Source organism: Terrapene carolina, unplaced genomic scaffold (assembly GCF_002925995.2).
Source record: "Terrapene carolina triunguis isolate 2854851 unplaced genomic scaffold, T_m_triunguis-2.0 Scaffold95, whole genome shotgun sequence".
NCBI lineage: Eukaryota > Metazoa > Chordata > Testudines > Emydidae > Terrapene > Terrapene triunguis.
Genome location: NW_020664446.1, coordinates 23,446,754 through 23,474,121, shown reverse-complemented (window position 1 = coordinate 23,474,121; position 27,368 = coordinate 23,446,754). Strand labels below are relative to the sequence as shown.

Sequence of the window (27,368 nt, the reverse complement as noted above, 5' to 3'; positions counted from 1 at the left end):
CTATCTGCCAATCCACTTCTGAGTGAAATTCAAGGTTTTGACTACCAAACACATAGGCCCGAATGGCCCAAGTTACTCAGGAGACTAGCTTTCTCCCTAACTCATCCACAATGCCTGTGTTAGTTGTGAACACTTAAGCTATCAGTTCCAAGAGTGAAGCTTACAGGAATTGAAGACAAGGTATTTTAGTAGAAGGCCCTTGCCTCTAGAATTTGCTTCTGTCAGAAATACATCTAAGCCTCAAACTAGCCAATTTTCATAGATTAAGCTCAGAAGAGACTTATGTTCATTTAGTCTGATCTCCTGCTTAACACAAGCCATAGAATTTCATCCACTAATTCCCGCATCAAGCCCATAAATTCTAGCTAAGCTAGAGAATGTCGTTTAGAAGGACAGCCAACATTTTAGAACATTCCACAAAACACACTTGTTTTTTTAGGCTGTCTACTAACTTTGCACCCTTGAGCCTGATTCATTCAGTGGTGCCGAGTCCAGCTGCTAGAAAAATCACTATAAGGCCTTCCATTTTTGTGCATAGAGCAAGCAAGTGCAGCACTAGAACTATATGGGACTGGCTGGGGATGCAATATAGTGAGGATTTTGGGGGAATGTGCTACTCCTATGACACTCCAAGTAGACATTAAAGATATGGGGTAAACCTTTCAAAAGTGCCTACATGATTTAAGAGTCTAAGCCCCATTTTCAAAAGGGACTTAGATGCTTAAAAGCCTCTCATTGTCAATGGGAATTAGGCTCCTAACTGTCTACATCTCTTTTGAAAATGGGATGGAGGTGCTTTTGAAAACTTTAAACCCCCTCCCTGCCCACTCTGAGCTGACTCGAGCCAGGGTATAGACTGCCAGGCTGGCATGAGGAGATGCACTTTTCTTTCCGTACACCAGCAAGAGTGACTCCTTCTCTCAGCATTTAGCCTGCTGGCAAGATATCTGTATCTTTTCTAAAGCATAGGTTTATGGCAAGGGCGGGGGCAGGTCAAACTTTCCAGGAGGCATGGCGAACCACGCCAAATTTGAGTGAGTGGTGTTGAGATCTGGCACTTGGGTTCACACCACCTCTGAAATTTGGCCCAGCTGCCCCTCCATCATGTTTCACGGTGTTGCAACACCAAACTAACATGTGGGTTACTGTTTGTGGACCTCCCAGAAGAAGAGAATCTTTAGGAAGGGTTTTGCACAAGTACAGAATATCCTTTTCACTACTGTAAAGGGCGTGGGCTAGGAGGTGAAGGGCTCCAACTAAAAATGTTAAAGGGAGGGAGATGATTCAAGAAAGGTTGAGAACCCTTGTTCTAAAGCGTGTGCATGTGTTTTTACATTTTAATAATGTCCATTTGCTACCAATTCAAGTCAGGTGCTACAGGTGCCATAGGAGTGTGCTATGAGTGCTGCTAATTGTAATGTGACAAATGGTACCACAGATAATTCCATCACAAAATCACACACTACATAGTAAATACAACCGGACATAATCTACAGGTCTCTCTATATATACATTGTGCATGCATACACGAGCACACACCCAAAACTACATTAAAAGAACATTATTAAGATTGCAAAGTCAAAGGCTCAAACGTTCTGAAAACACCAGAATTAAGGCTGCCTGTGCAATCTTAATTCAGCTCCACTGTGCATACACATTATGATACAGTATTTAATTACATGATCACATACTATTTTTTCCACAGGATCTCTGCCTCACTCAGTGAATCTGGTGGTCACCTAATGACAGCTATTTAACCTCATTGTCTAATGTATAGCTTCATCCCTTATACACTGCATACTATTCAAACCCTGGTCTGAAGATAGAAATTATTAATCTCCCCATGAACTTTGCACAGGTAACCTTAATTCTGGCATTTACTAACTTTTGAGTGCTTGACTTTGCAACATTAATAATGTTCTTCTAATGTAGGTTTTTCTAATGTGTGTGTAATTTCCTAAGTCTTAAAACAAAACAAAAAAAAAAACAACCCACACCTGACAAAAGAGGAATGGTGAGGTTCAAGGATCTTAAGGTCCATTCCAGACTCTGTGGGAGAGTGTGCTCTTGCTGTCACAGACTCTTCTGCCCATTCCCCCTAGATTTAAGCCCTTCTTCTCCATTCCCTCCACCCTACTCCTGTTGCAACCCTGGTTCCTCATCCCAGTCCCATTCTCCTCACCTAGTTAGTCTTAATCTCCAGTTCTCAGACTGCTCATCCCTGTCCCAGTCTCCTTGTCCAGAGAGTCTCAGTTTCCCTCACCAGCTCCTTGTCTGATCTCTCTCCCACCCTCCAGCCCCTGGCTTTGAGTCTTCCCCCTTCTCTCCATCTACATTCCCTGTATCCAAGGGCTCCCAGTCTCCCTCCCTCGGCTCCTCATCCAATCTCAGTGTCACCCACATCCCCAGTTTCTTTGCCCAGCCAGTACCAGTTCTCCCCCTACTCCTCAACAAATCTGTCTTCCCCTCCTCCCACTTTCTTCCCCTCCCCACTGGTTCCCAGTCTCCTTGCCAAGTGAGCCCCAGTCTCCTTGTCCAATCTCAGTCCTTACCCCCTTTCCCTCCTCAGTTCCCAGTCTATCCCTTTGTCTCCCAGTCCGAGTCTCCCAGCCAGTACCAGTTTTCCCTCCTCTGCTAGCCTTCAATCTCAGTCTCTCTCCCCTCCCAGCTTCTTGTCCCAATCTATCTCCCACAGACAGGTTCGGCTCTTTCCCCCTCTGTATTCATATCAGGCAACCTGCTTCTCCATGCTGCCTGAGCCAAGCTGTGGGGACACCAACAGCACAGGAGAGACTGGCTCCTTGCTTTCAGTTCCAGTTCTGCTTTTGTGACTGACCAATCAAATTGAGTCCGAGGTATGCTTGTTTAATTTTTTTAATTATATTTTATTGTCTAAGCTAAATGCAAGTCAATAAGTTTCACTTTTGTTGATAGTCTGTTTCACTGTTTGGCTCTCAGGCACTACAGTATTGTTGTATTTGGGTTCAGAGCATAAGAGAATGTTTAAATTACAAAAAACTGTTTTCTCTGAAATTGAAAACACCAAAGGAAAAAACAACTATCCCTATTTGCTCTTACAAGTCATCCCCTGAACATACATACCTTTTTGTTTTTTGACAAAACATAAATGTTGTTCCTAAACAAAGCTGATCAGTCCCTTTAAAAACACTTCTATACCGTAATAGTCAAATGTAAACAATTTAAGTACATAAAATATGTACTTACATCTATGAAGGAGGCATTGATGTAGTCTGTATATTCTTGACCTCTTTTCATTGAAAGAATCACTCTATTAAAGTCATCTAAAAACAAAAAAAAAGCCACATTATTAGTTTTCTTTTGCTGATCATAGATTAATTTCTTCCTTGTACTTTCACAGATATAATAACAAAATTCCCTGTCTGAAAGAAAACAAGTGGCATGAGGCTTGGTCCTGTAAGTCAATGGGGCTGTTCAAATGAGTAAGACTATGTGGAATCAGGTCTTACATTTAAATTGAATTCAGTGAACGAATTGAAAAGCACATTGAGTATTCAGTAACATGATTTTTGTTTGCCAAACAGTAATTCCAAGCAAAGTCTGAGAACTATATTTTCACGTACAGATATTACAGTTTTCATATACAACATACATGAGTCTTATTGATGTACAGTGTCTAAGAAGTTACAAAGCTAAATTATTTCAGTCAGTCCTGAATGATGTATGAATTTCACATATTTTAAACTGAAACTAAAACAGCAAAAAGCACAACTAACTGCAAACAGACATACTAAATGTATAAACTATATGTCACTTCATAAGGCCGATCAAGAGGAGGAAAGGGTCCCCCTCAGAAACGAAGGCCCCAACGAGAGGGGGAGGGGGCATTCCCCCCCTCCCAGCACATAGGGACTAACTGAGGATGGGGTGCTCCCCCACAGGGCTCCTATGGGCACTATGGGGGATGAAGGGAACCCTTTTCCCCTAAGTGAGTAGCTGGAGCAAACCCGGTGAATTAAGGATTGGGGAGGCACACCAAGAATTAATTGAAGTTATGCATGCTGTTGCAATAGAAGCTGTTTCAGCTGCAATGCAAGGGTTAAAGGTTGCTACAGGACAAGCAGAGCTAGACCAGGGAGATGAGTGACCTCTAGGACCCAGCTGGCAGAGCATGAGAATGGCAAGACACACAATCACTGCTGGTGAGTGATGAGTCAGAGGGGTGAGTTGGAACTACACCAAGGGGTGGCTGAGGGGCAGGAGAATTCAAGGGAGAGAAGGTAATAGGCACGGCTGGAGAGCACGGTGCTGTACACAGGGGAGAGCCTTGCAGTGAGGGTGCGGAGGGGGAGGATGGTGGCTATGGGATCAGTGATTTTAACCACTTCTCTGTCAATGCTGCAGTTTGGGGATCTTAGAGGGGAAAGTGATGTGACATGGGAGGAAATGACCTACTACTCCGGATACAAGCAGGTATAACAGGGTTGGATGGGTTTGTGCTTTACAGTGAAAGGGGTTTAATTTTCTTTTTCTTCTGAATAAGAATTTGTTTCTTTAACATTTTATATATTTGCACACATCTATAGTGATACCTTAAAATCAATAAATCGTCTGTAACTCTATACACAGTAAGTTCCACAGTCTTTTCTAAGAGTTAAATTCACAAATTAGTTTGTTCAAATTTCAGCCCTAGCAGGGGCACCGATTGGTGAGCTCACCACAACACTGTTGTCTTCTTCTGTTAATGGTGTTTACTCATTAAGGAATTATTACAGCAGTGAAACAATTTGTCATATTTATAACTTTAAGTACGTATAAAAGATATGTAAAAGATAGCATGTCTTACATGGAATTATCTGGATGACTCTGGCTTTCTTCATATTCGCTGGCAGATTGCCAGTTCTCATGTTTTCTTTCATTATTCGAACATTTGTTAATTTCTACAGTGAACAACAACAAAACAACAGTTAGGATTTGATGTATTGCTGGATTAAACTGAAATACAATTGAGGGTATATGCTTTGTAGTTGGGTGTGAGAATACTGAGTATCCCTCTATTTGTTGATGGAAGGTCGCTATGGCCCTAGGTGTACTTTGAGTGAACTAAGAGATAGTCTTGACTTCTTGAGAGTCAGTATATAGTCCAAGACCATTAGGAGAGTGGCAGTGGGGTGGCAAAGTTTGCAGATGATACTAAACTGCTCAAGATAGTTAAGACCAAAGCAGACTATGAAGAACGTCAAAAAGATCTCACAAAACTAAATGACTGGGCAACAAAATGGTAAATGAAATTTAATGTGGATAAATGTAAAGTAATGCACATTGGAAAAAATAACCCCAACTATACATACAATATGATGGGGGCTAATTTAGCTACAACTAATCAGGAAAGAGATCTTGGAGTCATCGTGGATAATTCTCTGAAGATGTCCACGCAGTGTGCAGCGGCAGTCAAAAAAGCAAACAGGATGTTAGGAATCATTAAAAAAGGGATAGAGAATAAGACAGAGAATATCTTATTGCCCTTATATAAATCCATGGTACGCCCACATCTTGAATACTACGTTCAGAGGTGGTCTCCTCATCTCAAAAAAAAATATACTGGCATCAGAAAAGGTTCAGAGAAGGGCAACTAAAATGATTAGGGGTTTGGAACAGGTCCCATATGAGGAGAGATTAAGGAGGCTAGGACTTTTCAGCTTGGAAAAGAGGAGACTAAGGGGGGATATGATAGAGGTATATAAAATCATGAGTGGTGTGGAGAAAATGAATAAGGAAAAGTTATTTACTTGTTCCCATAATATAAGAACGGGGCCACCAAATGAAATTAATGGGCAACAGGTTTAAAACAAATAAAAGGAAGTTCTTCTTCATACAGCGCACAGTCAACCTTTGGAACTCCTTGCCTGAGGAGGTTGTGAAGGCTAGGACTGTAACAGGGGTTTAAAAGAGAACTAGATAAATTCATGGAGGTTAAGTCCATTAATGGCTATTAGCCAGGATGGGTAAGGAATGGTGTCCCTAGCCTCTGTTTGTCAGAGGGTGGAGATGGATGGCAGGAGAGAGATCACTTGATCATTACCTGTTAGGTTCACTCCCTCTGGGGCACCTGGCATTGGCCACTGTCAGTAGACAGGTTCCTGGGCTGGATGGACCTTTGGTCTGACCCAGTATGGCCGTTCTTATGAGACTAGCAGATGTTGGGGTAATTTGCCTGGAATTACACCAAATCTGAAATCTGGTTTACTTTTGCAAGTAAGTGTGACAGGTAGCCGATTTCTTACTGTGTAGTAACACTTTCTGTACCTCCTTGGAGCAGAATCTATGTGTTGGAACCAGGAAGGAGCCAGGCCTTGAACTAGAGTATCCATAGGTTGGGAGGGAGAGCGCGTCCTTCATTCTGTGAGAGGAGGTATGGAGTGGATTGCAGAGGGATCATTGGACATGTTGCCAGGAGTGACAGGTAAGGGTACGATGTCTGTCTCGCCCAGGTGGGAGCAATCAGTATGACGATTGCTCTCTCTCTCTCTCTCTTTATTTTTAAGAGGACTTTTGATAATAGAGGGAATGGGGGAAAGGCATATAGAAGCCCCTTGTGCCACAAAAGAAGGAGGGCATCCCCTGAGGAGTGTTGTCTAGGGCATGCCCTGGAGCAGTAGCATGGACATTTCTTGTTCAGGTAAGTGGTGAATAAGTCTATAGTCAGTGTCCCCCCACTGTCTGAATATGTCGTATAGTACTGCTGGGTTCATCTCCCCTTCATGGTCATGTGGGAACTTGCAGCTGACACTGTCTGCTGTCGTGTTCTGTGCTCCTGGAAGGCAGGCTGCTGATATTGTAACATTGTGGGAAATGCACCAATTCCACAGCTTTAACGCTTCCACACACAGAGGAGGGGCGATCTGGCGGTGGTTGGGCCCATGGTTGGCCATACCATGGTGGTTGAGGAACAGACAAAGGATATGACTGAAGGGGCCCAGGTTGGTAATGGGCACTATAAGGATCACGGGAGGAGTGATGGGAGATCTTCTCCTGTTCACTATCCGATTTTTTACTAAAGAATGGAAGTATTTGACCAATGGAGATTCCCATGTTCAAGGTATACTCTGCTCCGGGGCCCCGATACCGAGCAGGGGAGACTCTGGTATTTCAGATACCGCAAGGTTTGAGTATGTGAACTCTTGCGGTGCTGTCATACTCGTTAATGACAGCAGTTGTTGTTGCTGGATCGATGGCACTGAAGGGATCAGCGATCTGGGCCATACCGGGCACTCTGAGGCTGGATGGCATGCCATTGACAATGCCGAGGCTAATGCCCACACTGGCAGTGTCTTCCCGGAGGCGGTGCAGTCCCTGTCCTTACCTTTCCCTGTCAGTACTATTGCTTTGGTGCCTGTGCCCATCAGGTCTTTAGGTACATCAATAGTACCTGCCACACTGGATCCTCATGAGCTGTGGGTACCGTGTCTGTATGGCTTTGGTGCCATTGGTACTGACGATACCAAACGTGCCAGAAATCTTTTTCAGCTAGTCTGGGGCTCACTCTGGGGACTCATGGCTCTCTTTTTTGAAGCCTTACATGAGGGGTCTGCAGTTGTCTCCTCAACTCACAGTCCTGAGATGTCGAGGGCTATGGGGAAGATTCATGCCGCCAGGGTGACTTCTGGCACAGGTCCAGGGATGGTTGGAGAGCCGCCTTCATGAGGAGGAGTTTTAGTCTCAATTCTTGGTCCTTCCAAGATCTGGACTATACTTGCTGGCAAATTAAATTGCAGGGGAAATGTGGCTTTCCCCAAGGCAACAGATGCAGCAGGAATGTCTGTCCGCTACTGGAAGGACCTCTTTGCACAAGAGGCACCTCTTAAAACCTGGTGAACTAGGCATATCCCATGCAATCCCCAGACAAGGAGAAAAGTTTTCTTTGCTTTTCTTTTTTTTTGTTTAGGGAAAGAAAAAGAACTAGAGAAACTCTAAGACTAAGAAAAGGACTAACTAGCTATTTGAATTCTAATAGAGTTAATGATCTGATGAATGGATTGCTAACAGCTCCGTCTCTAGCCGGGGGCATTTGAGAAGGAACTAAGGGGGGGTTTGTCCGCACAATGCTGGTGAGTCTTGTGGCACAGCAGGAGGGGGAACTGCATGTGTGCGGGCTGAACGGACACTGCTACCAAAGTTCTCCAATCAGCAGAGCAGGGACGCAAGCGCACCTACAGTGGAGCATCCATAGGGACACTACTCGAAGAAGAAGTAAACATTATTCAACACCCTCAGGGAGTAGGGCTGCTGACTAAGGTGGTGTTATTTTTAGAGGTCACTTTTCAGAGGAGAATCTCACTTCTCCTCTGAAAAATGATGAGGGCACCACCACATTATAATATTCTCACTCTTGAGAGTTCATACATGAAAAGCCTCCCTCATCTTTCCCATTACTGGAATAAAACAGAAACAACTGAGCTGCTTAGTTCTGACAGTTTTCCAAACACGTCATACTTTTCTCTACATACCATGTTGTCTTTTTGGCCTGATCCCTAAAATCTTGAGGCAAGCCCTCTTCTTTACTTACTTTAAATTCTTCCTCTACCCCTGTTTTGACAAGATGTGGTGTTGTGGTGTGCGATGCTTGAAGGTGCTTTTCTAAGGAGGACACATCTAGTTCTGTGTCACCGTAGAGGTAGTATTCAAGTAAGGCTTGATAAATGAATGAATACTGCATCTGGAATGAATAAGCGACAAGCACACTAAACATAAAGCAATTAAATACAATTTAACAAAATCTGGCACATGCATTTTGCTATAATGGTTTCCCATGTTTTAGGCCATTTTACTGATTAACAGTCAGACTGTGGCTGTAACAATGGCTTCCTATTAGATCATGCACATTCTGAACTACAGGGGAACATGAATGGGAGGAGTACAGCAGTAGTCCTTCAAAATTTGATTTGGAAACTAGTCATAAAGGACTGTATTGTCACAACCCTTACTTACCGTCTATCCTCACACCCCCTGTTACTCTCCAGCTTGCCCTACTCTCGCTGTGATTCCTGCTGTGCACAAATGAGGGGAGGAAGTACTGGGACATTCACCAGTGTTTGAGAAACAAATGTATTGTTTGTTTCAAACATGATAAATGAACAAAAGATCACAACAGATTTATGCTTACTTACATCAGTCTGAACCATCTGTGGGCGCTGATTACGGCTTCTTGTAACAAACTCAAAAACATCAACTCTCTGTTCAGCATGCATCATATCTAGTATGGCATCTATCACTATAAATGTGCCTGTTCGACCCACGCCAGCACTTAAAAAGAAGAGAGACACATAAGTGAGCCATGAAGTCCAGATAGATTGCTGCAGTAACCCACAGCTGGTCCAAATTTTGTTTACATTGGACTGAAATCCACACTGGTGTTACATTTCGTAACAATTCACTTTTGATTTTAATAGTGATATTAGTAGAGCAGGCTGAAAAATTTTGAATTTCAATTTTTTTCAGAAAGCTTTCACAAAAACGTATCCTTTCATTGAGGAGCATCAGAGCTGGTTGAAAAAATTATGATTTTTCAATTTCTTTTAAAAGGAAAAAAGGTACAATTTCCCCCCCAAAATGTTTCCCATTTTTCAACCAGATCTAGAAATTAGATTTAAGATAAAGCATAGCACATGCTAAATCTGATTATTGAATCTTTTTGGTTTACTAATACTGAAGTAACATGTTTTATGTTGGCATATGTTAAGCCTTTTTTAAGTGCTAAGGTTTTCAACGTGTCCATGCAAAAATATTATTGTTTTTAACATGTCTTCCAGTTGCCACCAGAGGGAGCAAGATTATTACAAATGATACAATCATAGATGATTTTCAGCTCTTCCTTTCAGAGGAAAAGGGCACGGCATCCTGTGTTAGGCATTAACAACTTTCCTCTAACCTTCTGTTTGCTTATTTTACCCTGTGGCTATTAAAATGTCATAGTATCACCTTCTAAAAATGTAAATGTATTTTCCCCCCAACATACTCACAGATTCAATCTGACTTTCATCAAAGAAAAATTTAGTTTTAAAATAAAGTCAGAAATATAGACGCCATGAAATGAATGTTTAGCTCATAAGACACTGATGTGCAATTACGAGGAATCTAAAATATTCTTTGAGAATTGATGAACCATCCATGGCTCTCGAGAGCTAGAAAATATTTTTTGCTATTAATTATAGTATTTTCCACAGAAGTCATGTCACCATATTGCAAACACTCGAAGTTTTCTCAAAGACATACTGAACAGAGAGAACATAATTATTACCATGTATATGGTATATGTGCGTATATATGTATATTTTTTTCTGTTGTCTGGTTCCTGAGTATTACAGTATATGGTAAGGGGTTGGAGTTTCTTTGATTTATTGTATTTTTAATTATGCCACATACAGAGTTCAAATAAGCTCCCGTTATTTTCAAATTGGTTTTATATGTTATATAAACGATGTGTGATTATATATTCTTTACACACACCTTTGCACGTGCACACACAGTGTCCTTTTTTGTTTGAATAGAAATTCATGCTGCCTGAAAATCTTAATCCCTTAGCATGGTCTGATGTAAGTAAAGTAGAATGATTCACTTAGTACTAATCGCAACAAATTCCACTTGTGGGAATGCTGAAATGACAAACTAAAACCAGCTGAGCTCCTCATTGATAATGATGTGTCACAAAACACATTATCCTTATAATAGAGAGACCAGTGCCCATAACCACCTTATGTCTGAAAGATTCCTCCACAAACAACATTTAATTTTCTGATTGGTGTGGCGCTCTTCTTACTTGCCTTTTCATCACTTAACTTAGTTTGAAGGCTCTGATAGCTGCATCACACTGATCCTCTCTCCCTCATCGGTCCTTTCTCTTTCCCCTCCTACTCCTCTCCCACCCATCTCCTATCACCTTTACAGGGGTGAAAGTAAGGCGGTATGGGCCGGTACTGCGTACCGGTAAAAAGTGGCCGCCGGTACCGGCCCGTACAGCTGACTTTAAAGCGCTGCCGTGGCAAAGGACCTTGCTTAAAGTGCTGCCGTGGCAGTGCTTTAATGTTGTTGCCCCTCCCCCCCGGGGGCCACCAATGCGGGGGGGGGGGGGGGGGGGGGGGGGGCAGCTGCCCCGGGGCTCCGGCCGCCAGTAAGAGTTCAATTTTACTTTCACTCTTGCACCATTACCACCAAATGGTTATCTACTGACAGAATGGCTTCCACATTTATGACTAAGTTTAACTTCCCTACCTCTGACTTCCTTCTATTAATATTTCAGCTCCACCTTTGGGCTCCCTCCACTTCTCACTCTCTCCTACTTTCTTGACTCAGAATTTACCAGACATTTTCTTGTTCTGACCTGACTTGTCTCAGAATTCCCCCTCTCTGAATATGGCTTGTTCATTTTCAGTTCTCAGTTTGCCTTTCCTCCATCCTGTCCATCAATCTTTGCTCTCAGCCCTCTGATTCCCTTGCTCCCTAATCTCTCTCCCCTCCGCAGACTCCATGAGCTCTATTTTCAGTGCTACCTTCTTTCTCTAATATTATGAACTCCTTCACTGCCCTCTCTGCCCCAAGAATACTCCACTCTCTTTCCTCAGTTCTGCCATCTGTCTCTTTCAACATCTCCTCTCTGATTGACTTGTCTGTCAAACCCCTGGTGATTCTTGGACTCTTTCTGAAATCTTTTTCTCAGCCCTTCCTCCTTAACTTCCCTCCCTGATCAGGAGAGTGGCATTTAAAAAAAATGAATGATATAATTTGTCAGAAACATTCCCTTTTTCCTCCCTTCTCCTTGTTCTGCCAGCTTCTCCTTCATTTCCTCTAAATGCTAATTTAGCTTAAAACTTTTTGAATATCATGTTTGTTCTGGTCAAGCACTCTGTGTTTAGCACCGAGAAATACGGTGTTACTCATTATGGATGAGTTTCCCTTTCCTTTTTCCAACAATTCAATGGCATCATATCCTGGACTGCAAAGGAAATTAGATGCCATGATTTTCAGTCTACATTTTTCAAGCAGTATGAAAGTACCAAATTAGTCCAAAACACTGACTCACAATAGTGCTATTGCGGTGCACTTTGGATTTGGACCATTATATTTAGATATCTGCTTTTTTTTTTAATTACTCTCAGTGCCTTGTGTGCATTTTGGTGTCAATTAGATTAAGAATAGAATTTCCTGCTGGTGAAGAACAAAGCATGTCCCTAGTATTACTCTGTATAGAACATCTGGGCAAAGGAATATAAAAAATATGGATGTCTCAAAGGGGAAAATCATGAGAGATAACTAAAATCTTCTTTTTCCTTCTAAATCTTAAAAAAAAATCCTTTTGTAATGTACATACACTCAAGAGAACAGGAATTCTTACCGAGCTACTAAGACAGGCGTTTGTCTGACGAACAATGAACAAAAGGATGGCAGATGCCTGATAAAGGAATACACGCTGCCCCACATTGAAGAGTATGTTTTAAAGCCTCTTGAGAATATTTATAAATATCAAACATGAGTAACTGAAAACAAATCAACAGACCAAAAATAAAAAAGTGATTTCCTTAAAAAACCCCCACAAAGCCACTTATTTTATTCTAATCTTAATTAGATATATTGTTCCTTAGAAGAGACTATTTCTTGCTTGATGTCTAAAATACAGCAGTTCTGAATGTAAAAGTTGTAACATTTGTTTTGAACTTCTACAAAAACCTGATCTATTTTTGTTCATTTTTATAACACATTTTTCAATGATTTATCATTAACCCCTTACTGGCAAGAGGCTCAAGTGTCTGTACATGAATTGGAACACACTCTGTATTAGTATGTAGTAATGGGACATCTAGACTGCTGACATCATAGTGTTAAACAAATTATCTCAAGTACAAGTCTACACGTCAGCATATCTAGCACAGAGTGGGCAAACTATAAGAGCAAACAACAATTCTACTGTGAGAAAACTGGGGGATGTATTCTCTGAGGAGCATTCACTGGCAGAGTGAACCCATTTGTTACAAATCTGTTTTTCTGACAGGGAATATGTTGATGTCATAGATTGCCTATCACTCTGGGAACAACAAACTGAAGTTTCAATATTAAAATGAGAGAAAAGGCAGAATTTTTGAATTCATTCCTCTCCCTGGCTATGATGGAGCCTAAAATACCTTTGCAAGTTCTGACTTTTATGCAAACTATGGCATTTTCAATGAAGAGACAGAAATGTAGTTTTGACATACACAAAGCACTTTACAAACCGTTAAAGCTCAAGAAGACAGAATGGTTTAGAGTGCGTACATACCTACAGTGAACCACAATTGGTCCAGCATGTGAAGGATTCAATGTTTTGACTTTTTTCAGAAACTTCAGCATCCCAATGGGTGTGAAAGGCACACCAAAATCAGGCCAGCTGGTAAAATGGAGCTGTGTTACAAGCCTTGGAACTTTACAGCCATCATGAAGCTGCTAGAAACACACAAAAAGACTGAGTGTGACATTTTATGTCCTATATTAAGACTTGCAAACAGATTAGTTACCATAGTCTGACTAAGGCATATCCTTGCCATTTAAATTTGAGTAGCACTAGGGTAGAGTTCATGAGAAATGAGATTCACAATTTCTATTAACCATGGGCCAAATCCTGAAGTCCTTCTTCACTTCTTACTCCATCCTTACTCAGACAAAAAACTCTCACTGGAGTTAGTCTGAGTAAGAACTTCAGGATTTATACCATTGAGAGATGCAAGATGCCAAATTATCTATGAACTGCTTCATAACAACACAAATAAGGATGGGGACATACATCTGATACTGGTACATCATCAGACTCAGGATACTATACCACATGAAGCTGAGACTGCTCTAATAAAATATAAACTTACAGGATTCATTGTATCTTTTCTCCTTTTATTTTTAATTTACATTTTCAGTGCTAACTATTAAAGGTACAGCCTTGACAGCCTCGAAGACCCATGTACTCTGTTTAAGCACAGAACAGGAGCAGCACAGGCAATGGCAATGAAAACTCCACCAATGTTTTCCAACCATGATCTGGAGGAACCTCCTCTTGGGCTAAGACAGTAAATTCAGTCTCCATGCTCTATCAGTCCTTGACCTCTTTGTCAGACCCCCAAGAAGGCTGCTAATTAGCGCCAATTAATACATGAAGACTTTTCCACTTTGAACTGGACAAAGACCACCAGTTTGTTTCATAAAGGCCACTCAGTCTCCATCAACTGGTGACCAAATGTTATCACCACTAATATGTTCCATAGTAAAATTGGAGATATGAATCTACACGTGAAAGACATCTAGACTTCCAGCTATTTCCAATCCAGAAGAATTTTATAACTTTTTTTTTTGCTATTGTTTTCATACAGCTTCCTGGCCAAGAGTTCTTTTAAATAAGAGTCTTAGCAGCCTTTTTCATATGGCCCTTGTTATACTTAGACATGCCTGAATGGTCTTCAGATTAGATTACTCCAGTGTACTTTATACAGGGACTGCTCAAAAGCGACAATTAGCGGTGAATGCAGCTGCCCGTCTGATTAGCCGTGTAAACTGCCAGGAACATATTACATTATCAGTTTTCTGAAAGCTTCACTGACTCCCTATGCATTTCCAAGTGACTCTGCTCTGTTCAGCTGTCTGTAGTTTGGGTCCTGGCTACAACTAGTAGTAGTAATAAATAAATCTATGGTGGAACCCAAAGGCCCTAATTGAGATTAGGGCCCAAAGTGCTGGGTTCTGTACAAACATGCAAGAGACACAATCCCTGTTCAGAAGGGTTTAGACCACCCGAGAAATTGCCCCTCTCCCCATGTGGCAACTCACCAACTGCCATTAGCTGGGGAAATTCTGCTCACAGTCCTTAGAGTTGAATATCTGGCAGCCGCTGGTAGGGTACCCAGATACCTCACTTGCCCTCAAGAACCTTAACTGTTAGTCTTCAAGGCAAAGTTAAGACCAAACCACCTCTTTACTCAGGTTTTTAGGGTGATTATTGACTTGGTAAATGATGTAATGGTGGATGAGAGTCTCCCACAGCTGATATTGTTCAGCAAGTTATGTATATTATTGTGACGGAGTGTGTGTGTCTCCTCCCTGTTTGACCCAGGAAGGTGATTAAATCCCTTCAGTGGGCAGAAAGGAGGAAGCTAGTTCTGAAAAACTGCGTGAACAGTCAGATCTGGGGAGAAGAGCTGGCAGTTGTTGCCCAGTAAACATCCAGGACGTGGAACTGACGACTTCGGACAAGATGGAAGGAAGCTGCCCTTTGTTTTGTTTTATTTGGATTTGTGGACAAGCTGCCACAGGACTTATTTTCCTCTGCCTGAGACTAGAATTTTTTTCTCCTTTTTGAGACCTAATTTCAAGGGATTGTAACCTTCCTGCAGGGAGGGCTGGTGGTCTGTTGCAGTTGCTTTTAATACTGTTTGATGGCCAGAGATGATGTGAAGGTGCTTTATAAATACATAAATAGTCCACTCAGTTCATTTTCGTTTTGCTGGGAAGCAAAAAGTCCCAATGAGAATGAGGACTGGAATGTAACAGGTAGAAGAGGAGAAGAATAAAACAATACTTAACATGGTAATTTAAAAAGATGCAACCTTGCTGCAGTTCTAAGGCCTAGTCTAAATATTAATGTTGCACTGATTAAATTAAACTGGGTTTTTCACCAGTTTAACTAAATCAGTTTTTAAAAACTGATCTTAAGTTAGACAGGTGAAAATTCTTGTGTAGACAAGGCCTTAATCCCTCTGAAAGCATGCTAAGCAAGCCACTAGTGCATTTAATTTATATAGTGAAGGTTATTCTTGGCGAGAGAAAAGATTACACAATTAGAATCTTTAAAAGAATAAACTTAGTAAAACAGCAGAAGGAGGTGTGGGCAATACAGGCCAGATTTTCTGGCCTGCTCAGGCAGCGCAAAAGGAGGGAAGACTGACCATAACTCTGCAATTGAGGGTGTCTCACAGCATAAATGGAGAAGTCAATTTATATGTTTCCCCTCACTGCACTCCCTGGTGCACAGGGCATGTCAAGAGAGGGAAGGAGGGGTGGCCAGAACACCATGTACTCCAGCTATCCCCAGATGATGTACAGTCCCCAACCAGTGCTGGGGCCAGTATATGGCAGAGAATCAGGGAGCTCTCCTCTTTGCCTGTGTTTGGCCCTTCATGTCAGCTGTGATAAGACCTCTTCCATCGCTAGATAATTTTAGTATCTTTTACATTTTTAATGATTTAAAAACTTTCCCTAATTTCAAAAATATTTTTGCACAAAGGAGGGTAAACACACTCCCAAGTTCCTCCAAAATAACACATAATCAATGTGGGGGGGGGGGGGGGCCCATAATCAGTGGAAAATACCTTCCAAGAGTGGTTACCTATTCACAGGATCCAATTTGACTGACCCCTCTTTAAACTTAAGTCCCATCCAGCCCAAACGCAGGCAAAGAGGAGAGAGGGTTACAGCTCCCACATTCTCCTATACAGCCATCAGTATTTGCATAATTAATTCTCTTTTACTCCAACAACTCAAGTAGAAACGGATTCCATGAACTTACTGCTCTCTTAGTCTACATATGTTTCAACTCAATTTTAGTTAAAAACTAAATTTCCAGTTAAATTCATTTTAAACAAAAGCCTGAATTTCTGTTATACTTTGCTTTAAAAAACAAAATAAAAAAATCTTAAGGAGTAGCAAGAGTGCTATTACTTACTGACTGTATACAAAACTTGCGAATGGTGTAGTCCACAAGAACGATACTATCTTCCACAGAAACTCTGATATTTCCATAAGTCCAGCATCCTTGATCTGGCCAGTATTGATAACATTTATCCTATGCAAACATGCAGTACATACATTTAGTACTTTTAAATATTGTGTGCCTACTTCCATTACTGATGACATATAGCTGTAAAATTATTTTAAAGTAATAAAATTAAACCTCTATGAATATTTAGAGTAGGGCTGTTGATTAATCGCAGTTAACTCACGCGATTAACTTTATTATAATTACTATAATTAATCACAATTAATAGCAGTTTTAATTGCACTGTTAAACAATAGAATGCCAATTGAAATTTATTAAATATTTTGGATGTTTTTCTACATTTGATACAAAATGATAAAAGAAATAGTATTTTTCAATTCACCTCATATAAGTACTGTAGTGCAATCTCTTTTTCGTGAAAGTGCAACTTACAACTGTAGATTTTTTTGTTACATAACTGTACTCAAAAACAATGTCAAACTTTAGAGCCTACAAGTCCACTCAGTCCTACTTCTTGTTCAGCCAATCGCTCAGAGAAACAAGTTTGTTTACATGTGCAGAAGACAATGCTGTCCGCTTCTTGTTTACAATGTCACCTGAAAGTGAGAACAGGGGTTTGCATGGCACTGTTGTAGCTGACGTTGCAAGATATACGTGCCAGATGGGCTAAAGATTCATATGTCCCTTCATGCTTCAACCACCATTCCAGGAGACATGCATCCATGCTGATGATGGATTCTGCTCAATAACAATCCAAAGCAGTGCAGACCGACATGTTCATTTTCATCATCTGAGTCAGATACCACTAGCAGAAGCCAATGGTGGTTGACACATGAAGGGACATATGAATTTTCTTGATTTTCTTTTTTGGTCATTCAGTTTCTGTAATTTCTGCATCAGAGTGTTGCTCTTTTAAGACTTCTGAAAGCATGCTCCACACCTCGTCACTCTCAGATTTTGGAAGGCACTTCAGATTCTTAAACCTTGGGTTGAGTGCTGTAGTTATCTTTAGAAATTTCACATTGGTACCTTCTTTGCATTTTGTCAAATCTGCAGTGAAAGTGTTCTTAAAACGAACAACATGCTGGGTCACTGTCTGAGACTGCTAGAACATGAAATATATGGCAGAATGTGGGCAAAACACAATGCAAGAGACATACAATTCTCCCCCAAGGAGTTCAGGCACAAATTTAATTAACACATTATTTTTTTAATGAGTGTTATCAGCATGGAAGCATGTCCTCCGGAATGGTGGCCAAAGCATGAAGGGGCATATGAATGTTTAGCATATCTGGCATGTAAATACCTTGCAACGCCGGCTATAACAGTGCCATGCGAACTCCTGTTCTCACTTTCAAGTGACATTGTAAACAAGAAGTGGGCAGCATTGTCTCCTGCACATGTAAACAAACTTGTTTGTCTGTGTGATTGGCTGAACAAGAAGTAGGACTGAGTGGACTTGTAGGCTCTAAAGTTTGACATTGTTTTATTTTTGAATGCAATTTTTGTGTGTGCATAATTCTACATTTGTAAGTTCAACTTTCATGATAAAAAGATTGCACTACAGTACTCGTATAAAGTGAACTGAAAAATACTACTTCTTTTATTTGTACAGTGCATTTATAATGAAAAATAAATATAAATATGTACACTTTGTATTCTGTGTTGAAATTGAAATCAATGTATTTGAAAATGTGGAAAACATCCAAAAATGTTTAAATAAATGGTATTCTATTACTGTTTAATAGCATGATTAATCGCGTGATTAATCGTGATTAATTTTTTTAATCGCTTGACAGCCCTAATTTAGAGGATGTTTGTTTTTTAATCTAAAACAGGACATTATTTTAAGGCTTTGTGCTAATGCTCTCAATGTTAGTTATCTGCATTATTACAACAGGAAATACATGGTTTGGATGGAGTCTTCACATGCTCCTTTGGCAGCCAGATCGTGACGAAGGAGGCTTTTGGGTTTTTTGTTTGTTTTGTTTTAATGACTGTTCCATCTTTTTTATTTGTTTATTTTTCTGATAGCATGCACTTGTCTGACAGCTTTAACCCCCAACTCCAGATATAGGGCTGGTTAACAGGTGGGAAACATCAGGTAACCTTGGGTGAGAGTCATCAGTTGCATGGGGATTCTAGAAGTAGGATAAGAGATAGCAATATGTCTCCTTCTGTGGAATAAGCATTTTACCAACCATTATGGCCTGATGGGTATTTGCCTGAAAGGAGTCTCCAATCTGTTCAAATGAGATTTGGTGACATTTGTGGGTACTAGCATCAGTATGTCAGGCCTTGGTATGAGTATGCTGTTTGACCATGCAGGAAGGCTGGTAATGTTAAGATTACAGGAAAGGGAGAGGGCCTTGTGTAAGCAAACAGGGAGTACCTCCTTCATAGCTGTTAGGAGCAATCAGACTTAAATAGCTTTTCCTTATTCTGATAAAAATATATAACTGAAAAGAGCTGCTGTGTAAATTAACTAACATCACTAAGGCACATTAACTATCTCAATGCTTATGATATGTACCCTCACCCTCCAGAATAATTATCCTTTGATTTTAAGGAGGAATTGTTGGGAGTTATTTTGGAGTTTATCGACACTACTTTTTACCTGGCAGGAGAGGTCACTCTCCAGCAGAACACAGTACATTGTTCTCAGTAACTTGGCATATTGCTTTCACTGCACCCCCAGTTCGCATTGCCTGAGGAATCCAAGTTCCAAAATTACACTTTTTAGTGTTTGGAATGTTTAACTAACTAGCCCATGAGGATAAATAGGCATTTAAAAGAAAATCGCCCAAGAGCAAAATTTGTGATGGTGCACTGGTAGGTTTTTTTTGTTTTTTATCAGGCTTCTTATTTTTTTTTATCACTTCTGGTGAGTTAAATAAGTTAATTATGTAATAATCTTGAGCTCTGAAGTGTTAGCCTGCATAATTTCAGTACATTTTACTGTTCAACTTATACACAAGGAAGGATACATATGAAATAGGAACAGAGGGGAGGGGAGGAACACCACAGAATGAGGGGACGGATGTGAGAACAGCAAACCACAAACAGAGTTGTAATGCAGCCTTTCACAATAAAATAGGTTGTTTTCAGATTAGCCATATCCAATTGTAGTGATCACACTATGAATGTAATCATTCTTTTAACTGAAAACTTTTAAAAGAGAGTAATATCGATTCAACATTCATTCCTACTCTCAATCCAACTTATAAGGCCAGTTTCACATACATTGCAGCAGAAGCAAAAAAAGGCCCTCCTCATTTCAATTTGCTTTTGGCTTAAAGTCTGACAGTGAGGCAGTATAGCACATGATAAAAGATTCGTTATGAGGAAATTAGTCACCAGGGAATATTTAGAAGCTTGAAATTTTGTAAGTTACAACTACATTTTTAGCAGAGACTTAAAACCTCAGAAAGGACTGGAAAAGGAAGTGGTGACAGCCATTAACAGTCAGATGTTAAGCAGCACATTGCAGCCAGAGGCTACTTAATGTGGGGATTATTTCAGGCTGATCAAAACGGAAATAAAAGTTACTTACCTCTTTTCTTTCTTTCAAGTTTGTTAACATAACAATAATTGCAGATTTCTGCTCCCATATCATTCTCCAGAAATCATTAACTGTTTCTTGTTTAGGTCCTGCACATAGAATACAGTTCTATACTCAAGAGACATAAAGAAAACAAGCAATATCACAGTACACAAGAACATTTTTCTCTTCCACTCATGAGTTACCAGCTCATATCTCATGAAAATATACTGATTGTAAATGCCTCAGTTTTACAAATGCACTATATGTACATTGAAAAGCTCACTTCTTTGAAGCACAGTTATATGAACTCTATCAATTTACAGAAAACATCTCCTATGTTATACAATCACTGTAATCAGAAAGTACTTCTTGAAACAATGGGGATTTTTGTATTTACACAAGGACTGCTTGCAAGACCCAGCATAATAGCTCCAACTGGCATGACTGGAAGTTCGACCAGTTGTAATACTATCATTATCAAATAGGCCTGCACCAGTAGAGGCAGAAACTGAGTTGGGTGTATCTAGCTTCCGGATTGATTGGGTGGGGTGAGTGGACTCAGAATATTTCCAGCAGTAGGCTGGCATTTCAAACACAGTCCATGCTCCAGGCAGGTTGGTCCACAGCTCTTGGAGACATAAATGCTGCTGCTTGGGGAGCAGGCTTGTCCCACCTTTCTAAGAGCAGCAGCCATTCCCCCTCCCTCTAGATACACTAAATTGAGCCCATTGCCTGACCTACAGCGCATAGTGTATCTAACAACTCTCACTTCGATGACCATGATGTAGCAGACCAACTTAGTTATGCTTAGGAAGGAATTTTTGATCTTGTAACATATTAACCTTGATGTGGGCTCTGAGTTTTTTTTAGTGTGTGTGGGGGGGGGAGGGGTGGGGGGATGAGGGGGAGGGTTGCATTCTGGTGCGTGTAAGTACAAAAATGGAGACAGGAAAATACATTACCTTGAGCAGCTATAAATTTATTCTTTTCTTTGTAACCCTACAGAAATAAAATGTATGGCTAGTTAAAAAATGAAACGCCAAGATGTGCTTTAAGACAAATGTCTATTTGACATTTAGTTTGCAATTAAAATTAGCAATCTGAATGAAAGTGAAAAACTATTAGCTTACATCTATGTATGAAGCGTTAATATAGTCTGAAGATTGAACTCCATCTATTTGGGTCAAAATGACTCTGGAATCATCATCTGAGAAGAAAGAAATGGTTATTAGAGTCTGTATGGTAGATAGAGTTATAGTATTTACATCAATCAGAATTTTTCCTCAAAATACAAAGCCCTTTAACATGCCAGTGATAGATCTGCACTTTTATGAACCATAGTATTTGCATTATTATTCCGCCATCATTAAATATCATAAAAGGCTGACTAATACAGTGTATATAACAGATATGTCATATGGGCCAAATCATGTTGACCTTGCTGATGTAAAACTTATGGAAGATTTTGGTCCCTTACACTCTTGTTTCACCAGAGCCTGCAAACACTGACCTTGAAGACATGCTGCAAGGCTCATCTGTTTCAAAGGGATTTTTAGGTGAATAGACAGGGAATAATTTGTTTAAGGTAGTTGTGAAGAGGTCTCTTTGAATTGTATTGTAATTGTACAGTGCACAGAGCTTTTGGATAGCAGGTTAACAAGCCTTCACTATAAAAAACCCTGCTGCACCTCCATACTTATACTGGGTTACTGAGAATGCAATACTTTTTGCATAGTGTGCAACACATTTGTAATAGATAAGGTTTGTTAGATACTTCAAGCTTGGCCCATATACTCAAAGCTCTTTTCTTTTTTATTGCACAAATCTGAACTGAGTTTCAAGGGAACCATCTTACATTTTTGGGTGAATCTAAGGATTCATATCAAACCCTCTGAAATTAAAGACAAATTTAATGGACAGCAATTATTATCCAAAGAGACACCACTGCAAAAGAAGCTTACTTTGCAGATGTGCGTTTAGTAGCATATAAATAGCATTTTTTTTGGTCAATTAATCAGCTTTACTCAGGTATACTCAGTGAATGCAGACAACATTACAGGCATGATTGGTGTAAGAGGCATCCAGACATTTGACTGATATTTAGAAAATAAATTGTAAAGTCTTACAAGGAAGGATGTTGGGATATCTGTTTTTTTCTCTGTTTTCTTCTTTATTTGCCATTTCAAATGTTCCTTGCATGCATCGGGCTGGTAATGACTATAACAAAAATATATAAAGTCAAGGAAATGCAAAAACATCCTGTACTAAATGTTAGATGCACCGGACTTAAGAAAAGATGCGATAACACACAATGGCCTACATCTAAGATAAGTAATTTCTCAGTACACTGTAATTCTTGAAAAAAAGCTATTTTTTCTCATCTCTCTAAAATAGCTCATAACCTTTCGATAACTCAGAACTCCAACACTACTTTTTAAATTCTAGCTTTGAAGAACACTGTGACTTTTGCTATTTAAGAGAGCAAATAAATTATTGGAACTCAGGCTGCCATTGCAAAACACCGTATGACATGACGTCTCATAATGCTGTGACCCAGTCAGAAAGATGTGGGTGTACAATACCACAGGGCTCTGACTTAGAAATTTGGTTGTATGGATCAAATTTGATCTTAATACATGAATACATTTGAATATTAGCAAAGAAGGTTAAAAAATGTTAAGAAAACTGAATATCAAACATCCCCTCCATTCAGTTCAGGGCCTGAGCGAGGGGGATCCAAAGGTGACTTTGTATCGCCTTTATGCCCTGAGCCTAGGGATGGCCTTGGGGGCTGCTGACCCATTAGGATGACTGAAATGGTACCCAAAGTTTAACCAACCTGGTAGTAATCAGCTAAACCTGGGATTGTGAATAAACCCTTAGTCACATACTAAGTACCTGAAAATAAATGCTTTTGTCAAGACAATCAAAATAAGATTAATTAACAGGAAATTAACAGGAAAATATTATGTGAAGAAAAAAGGATAGGGAGAAGAGGAAGGAGACAGCAATAACTCCCTGACCAGAGAGAATGAGATGGAACCTGCTGGATTGCCTCCAAAACTGTGGAGGGGCATGTGAAAACACTCCCACCCCGCGTGAACACCTGTGGGGCTCGGGGGCGGAGAAACGGATATTTGGATGTGGAATTTTCATTCCAAATTTTTGTTTATTTGAGAGACTTTTCTGCTAGTCTGGACAGAGCCAAGTGGGAGTAATTTAAAGGGCCAGCTGGGAGAAGCTGATTCAGGGTCACTGCCTGCTACAGGGCCCCTTTATGCTACCAGAATAGTATAAAATGGACTTAGTGTAAATGAGAATCAGGTTCAAGATCTTTCTCTATATCACAATCCTGACACAATTTTTATGCCCTCTCACCATATTCGCAGTAGTTCTACATTTCAGAACCACAGTCACTATTTGTGCTTTTTCCCTCCCTTCTTTCTTGCTTTTTTTTTTTTCAGGAACTTAACCAAATGGAACATAGCTATATTATATGAATCACTTAAGAGAAAGATGACAGAGTATCTATTTCAAGAAACACTCAATGCAGCAATCCCTGCCTGATTCCGGCAACGCATTATGTGGAATTCCCCTTTAAAAACGCCGATGAAGCAGAGTTCTCAGGACTGAACAATGAATGAATATAACATGAATATAAATTGCCTTTTGTGTTAATTTTTATCATGGAATAGTAGCATGTTTTTGTGTTTGGTTTCTGTACACTACTAACAAACTTATGAACATTTTATTAAAAAGGTCAAGAAAAAGTTAACTAGAACATTTTAAACATAAATAAAAGTAATTTATTTTGTTTTTGCATATAATCTTATTCCCTTGTTTCCATCTACGAATAAAGTCCACAAATTTTTAAGTCCCTAATTCACTGTTATGAAAATCATTCAAAAAGAACTTAAAATGTACAACAATAAAAAAGGACTTACATTAATAAACACCAGAAAATCTAACTTAATTACCAGTAAATATTTTCAATAAAGCACAAGATACCTACTTCCTCTCTAAACAGTGTTTTTCAACTTGAAAAGTGAGTCAAAATATTCTTGGACATCCTGTCCCCCAATGCTGTATTTTCACTAAAAGAGCACATAAAAACAGTGCAATGGGCTGGATTGCCTCTTCCCATAGTAACCCCTTCTCTCCTCCCCCAGCCACATGGAAAATAGCAAAAGGAGAGAAAACCTCTGCAATGACTTCTTAAAGAGTTCTTCTCTTATGAGACAAGATTTGGTCCTTCAGAACAAGGATCCCCCAGGATCAAAGGATGACAAGACCATGCATGGGTATGTCTTCACTCAAATTATCTACGCTCAAGTGACTCCTCTCAAGTTAGCCTAACTCAAGTGGGAGCAGCCATACTGAGAAACCACTTTCAAGTTGCTGTGTCCATACTGTACTGAATTGGCTCTTGTGTGGCACTAAGACTTCTGGAGATCATATCCCATGGTTCTTAGTGCTGCAGTAAGCTAAGCTGCTCTATGAATTCTTTCCCAATAAATTATGGGAGAACTTGTCTGTCCTTTTTGAGCAAACAGGGGGAACTTGGGAAGGCACTGGAGAACTAGTGGCAATTGAATAGCACTAGCCTGCATCCACATGAGAGAGTATTAGTTGTTGTTGAGTTATGCTCACTCAAGCTTTAGTCTGTATCCCCTCTAGAGTCAAATCAAGTTAAAAGCACCACCACACACGAGTGAAGGGTTTGTATGTGTGGACAGGACTCAAATTAGGAGCAACACTCAAGTTATAACTTAACATTGCATTTAAGACAATCCCTATGATGAGACCAAGTGCTTTGTGTCTGCTCATTACTCTCCATTGGAACCATACTTCCAGAGTTTCCTGTGACCACAGCTGCCTTGTTATGTTGCCTAAAGGGGGGTTTTGAACTGTGAAGGAGCATTCATCTTTTCTACCTATCTCCACAAGGGGACAAGGTGCATCTGTCCCTATTCAACATGCACGCCCCATCCTGTCCTGCCTAGTCCCCACACCCTTCTCCAATTCAGATCCTGAGGACTTAGAGGAATCCTGGGGAAGGCAGTTCTGCCATGAAGACAGCTGAGTCCCCTCCCCCCATGCACTCACTCTCATATGAGATCCATGTGCACATCTGGAGGCCATGATCTCGCCCAACATGTTTACATTGTTTAAAAAGTCATTCTTTCTTCTCTCTGAGTTTGAATGGCACTTGAACCAAACCCCAGTGAAACGTTTTACAACTTTCTGAAAAGAATGCTTATACACTATAATGTTCAACATCTCCACTTTAATTATAACTGTATTTTTTGTGAGGCCTGATCCTGCTAACACTTATGCATATGGCAAATCACATTGAGTGTGCTTAGAAAAATAAAATGGGATACACATGCCAAACATATCTGCTCAATCACTGCCCTCATGTCATACTCCTTCCCTCGTGCTCCATTTGTATTTTTGTCTAACTGTCATGTATTCACATGAGGAATCCCATTGGCTCCAACGGGACTACTGACATGCTTCAAGTTAATCATGTGCTTGCAGGATCAGGGCCTTAAATCGTAAATTCTCTGAGGCAGTAACCTGGTCCTTATACATGTCTGCAAAGCACCAAGCACACTTTCTGCTATGTAAATAAATAATGATAAATATAAATAAGGCACATTTGGGGAGGGGATGCAAAAAACCAAGCAAACTAGATAGCATATTTGTATTTAATTATTTGCTGTGAAGAAAGGCAGCAGATGAATGCTGTTTTTTCCACATACAATAAGAAAAATGAAATACCTATAGGGCAGAATTCTGTTACTCACTTTCAAGATCCTACTTTCATTTCATTTATCTAGATTTACACTGAACATTAAAAAAAGGCCTATCAAAGGCTCCAGGTGCCGTTGCCGTATACATGAAACATTTTTGGAGGCTCAGAATCCTTGATTGGTACTCTCAGCGGCCTTCCAGCCATTACAGCTCCTGAGGCCTCCAGAATTGACTATGATCTTTAACTTTGATTAAACATACTGTTTTCTTTGTTTAAACAAAGGTCACTGAGACTGAAGGTAGCAGGAGAACCTACTGGGAGCTATAATCCACTCAAGTCCTGGCCAGATCACTAGTACAATCATAGAATATCAGGGTTGGAAGGGACCTCAGGAGGTCATCTAGTCCAACCCCCTGCTCAAAGAAGGACCAATCCCCAACTAAATCAATACTGTGGGACTTCCCAGTGCTCCACCAGGAAGATGGGTGGTGTGTATGTGTGAGCAACTCTCTCCCTACAAGGAGGCTTTTGTTCTTTCTTCAAGCATAGGTGCTGGAATTAGGGATGCTGGGGGTGCTGCTGCACCTCCTGGATTGAAGTGGTTTCCATTATATACAGGATTTACAGTTTGGTTCAGTGGCTCTCAGCACCCCCATTATAAAAATTGTTCCAACACCTCTGACTTCAAGCTCAACAACTATCTAGTTTCCCCAGTCGTCTTCTTAGCATATGCACAACGTGTCTCAGGTGGCATGTGACCAGGATTCAGCATCAAATTTGATCCACTGGTTGGATCATAAGCTTCCCTGGCCTGGACCAGGTACTGAGGAGGAGTGTGATGTGAATGCTGATCCACACCCAGTGAGTGGCTTTATTTTGGTCTCATGATTTTGCTCTTTCACCTATGACTTGAAGGAGGCCAATTTTACAATCTTGTGCAAAAATTACATATACACCTGTACCCCGATATAACACGACCTGATATAACACGAATTTGGATATAACGCGGTAAAGCAGTGCTCTGGGGGGGGCGGGGCTGTGCACTCCGGCAGATCAAAGCAAGTTTGATATAACGCGGTTTCACCAATAACGTGGTAAGATTTTTTGGCTCGAGGACAGCGGTATATCAGGGGTAGGGGTGTAGTTCAGCATTTATGTCTTGGTAGTCCATCGAATCTGATGATGACAAATTGTGCTAGAGTTTATGTGATAGAGTAACAAAAGCCTTTTTTACATGTTTTCAGGGGTCTCTGGGCGGGTTTTTAAAGGAAAGATTTCAAAGAAAATACAGAAAAAATAGCACT

The 27,368-nt window shown here is 40.3% G+C and overlaps 1 protein-coding gene across 1 annotated transcript in view; it reads right to left on the bottom strand.

Moving 5' to 3' along the window:
• PTPRE (protein tyrosine phosphatase receptor type E) overlaps window positions 1-27,368 on the bottom strand; it is a 181,315-nt gene that overhangs the window by 27,809 nt on the left and 126,138 nt on the right. The window contains exons 5-14 of the mRNA XM_024210495.2: window positions 22,433-22,523; window positions 21,437-21,513; window positions 21,269-21,305; window positions 20,316-20,413; window positions 16,709-16,828; window positions 13,286-13,449; window positions 9,147-9,282; window positions 8,546-8,695; window positions 4,826-4,919; window positions 3,226-3,302 (exon numbers count right to left, since the gene is read on the bottom strand). Coding sequence (XP_024066263.2) covers window positions 3,226-3,302; window positions 4,826-4,919; window positions 8,546-8,695; window positions 9,147-9,282; window positions 13,286-13,449; window positions 16,709-16,828; window positions 20,316-20,413; window positions 21,269-21,305; window positions 21,437-21,513; window positions 22,433-22,523 — 1,044 coding nt within the window. The remainder of the gene's footprint in view (window positions 1-3,225; window positions 3,303-4,825; window positions 4,920-8,545; window positions 8,696-9,146; window positions 9,283-13,285; window positions 13,450-16,708; window positions 16,829-20,315; window positions 20,414-21,268; window positions 21,306-21,436; window positions 21,514-22,432; window positions 22,524-27,368) is intronic.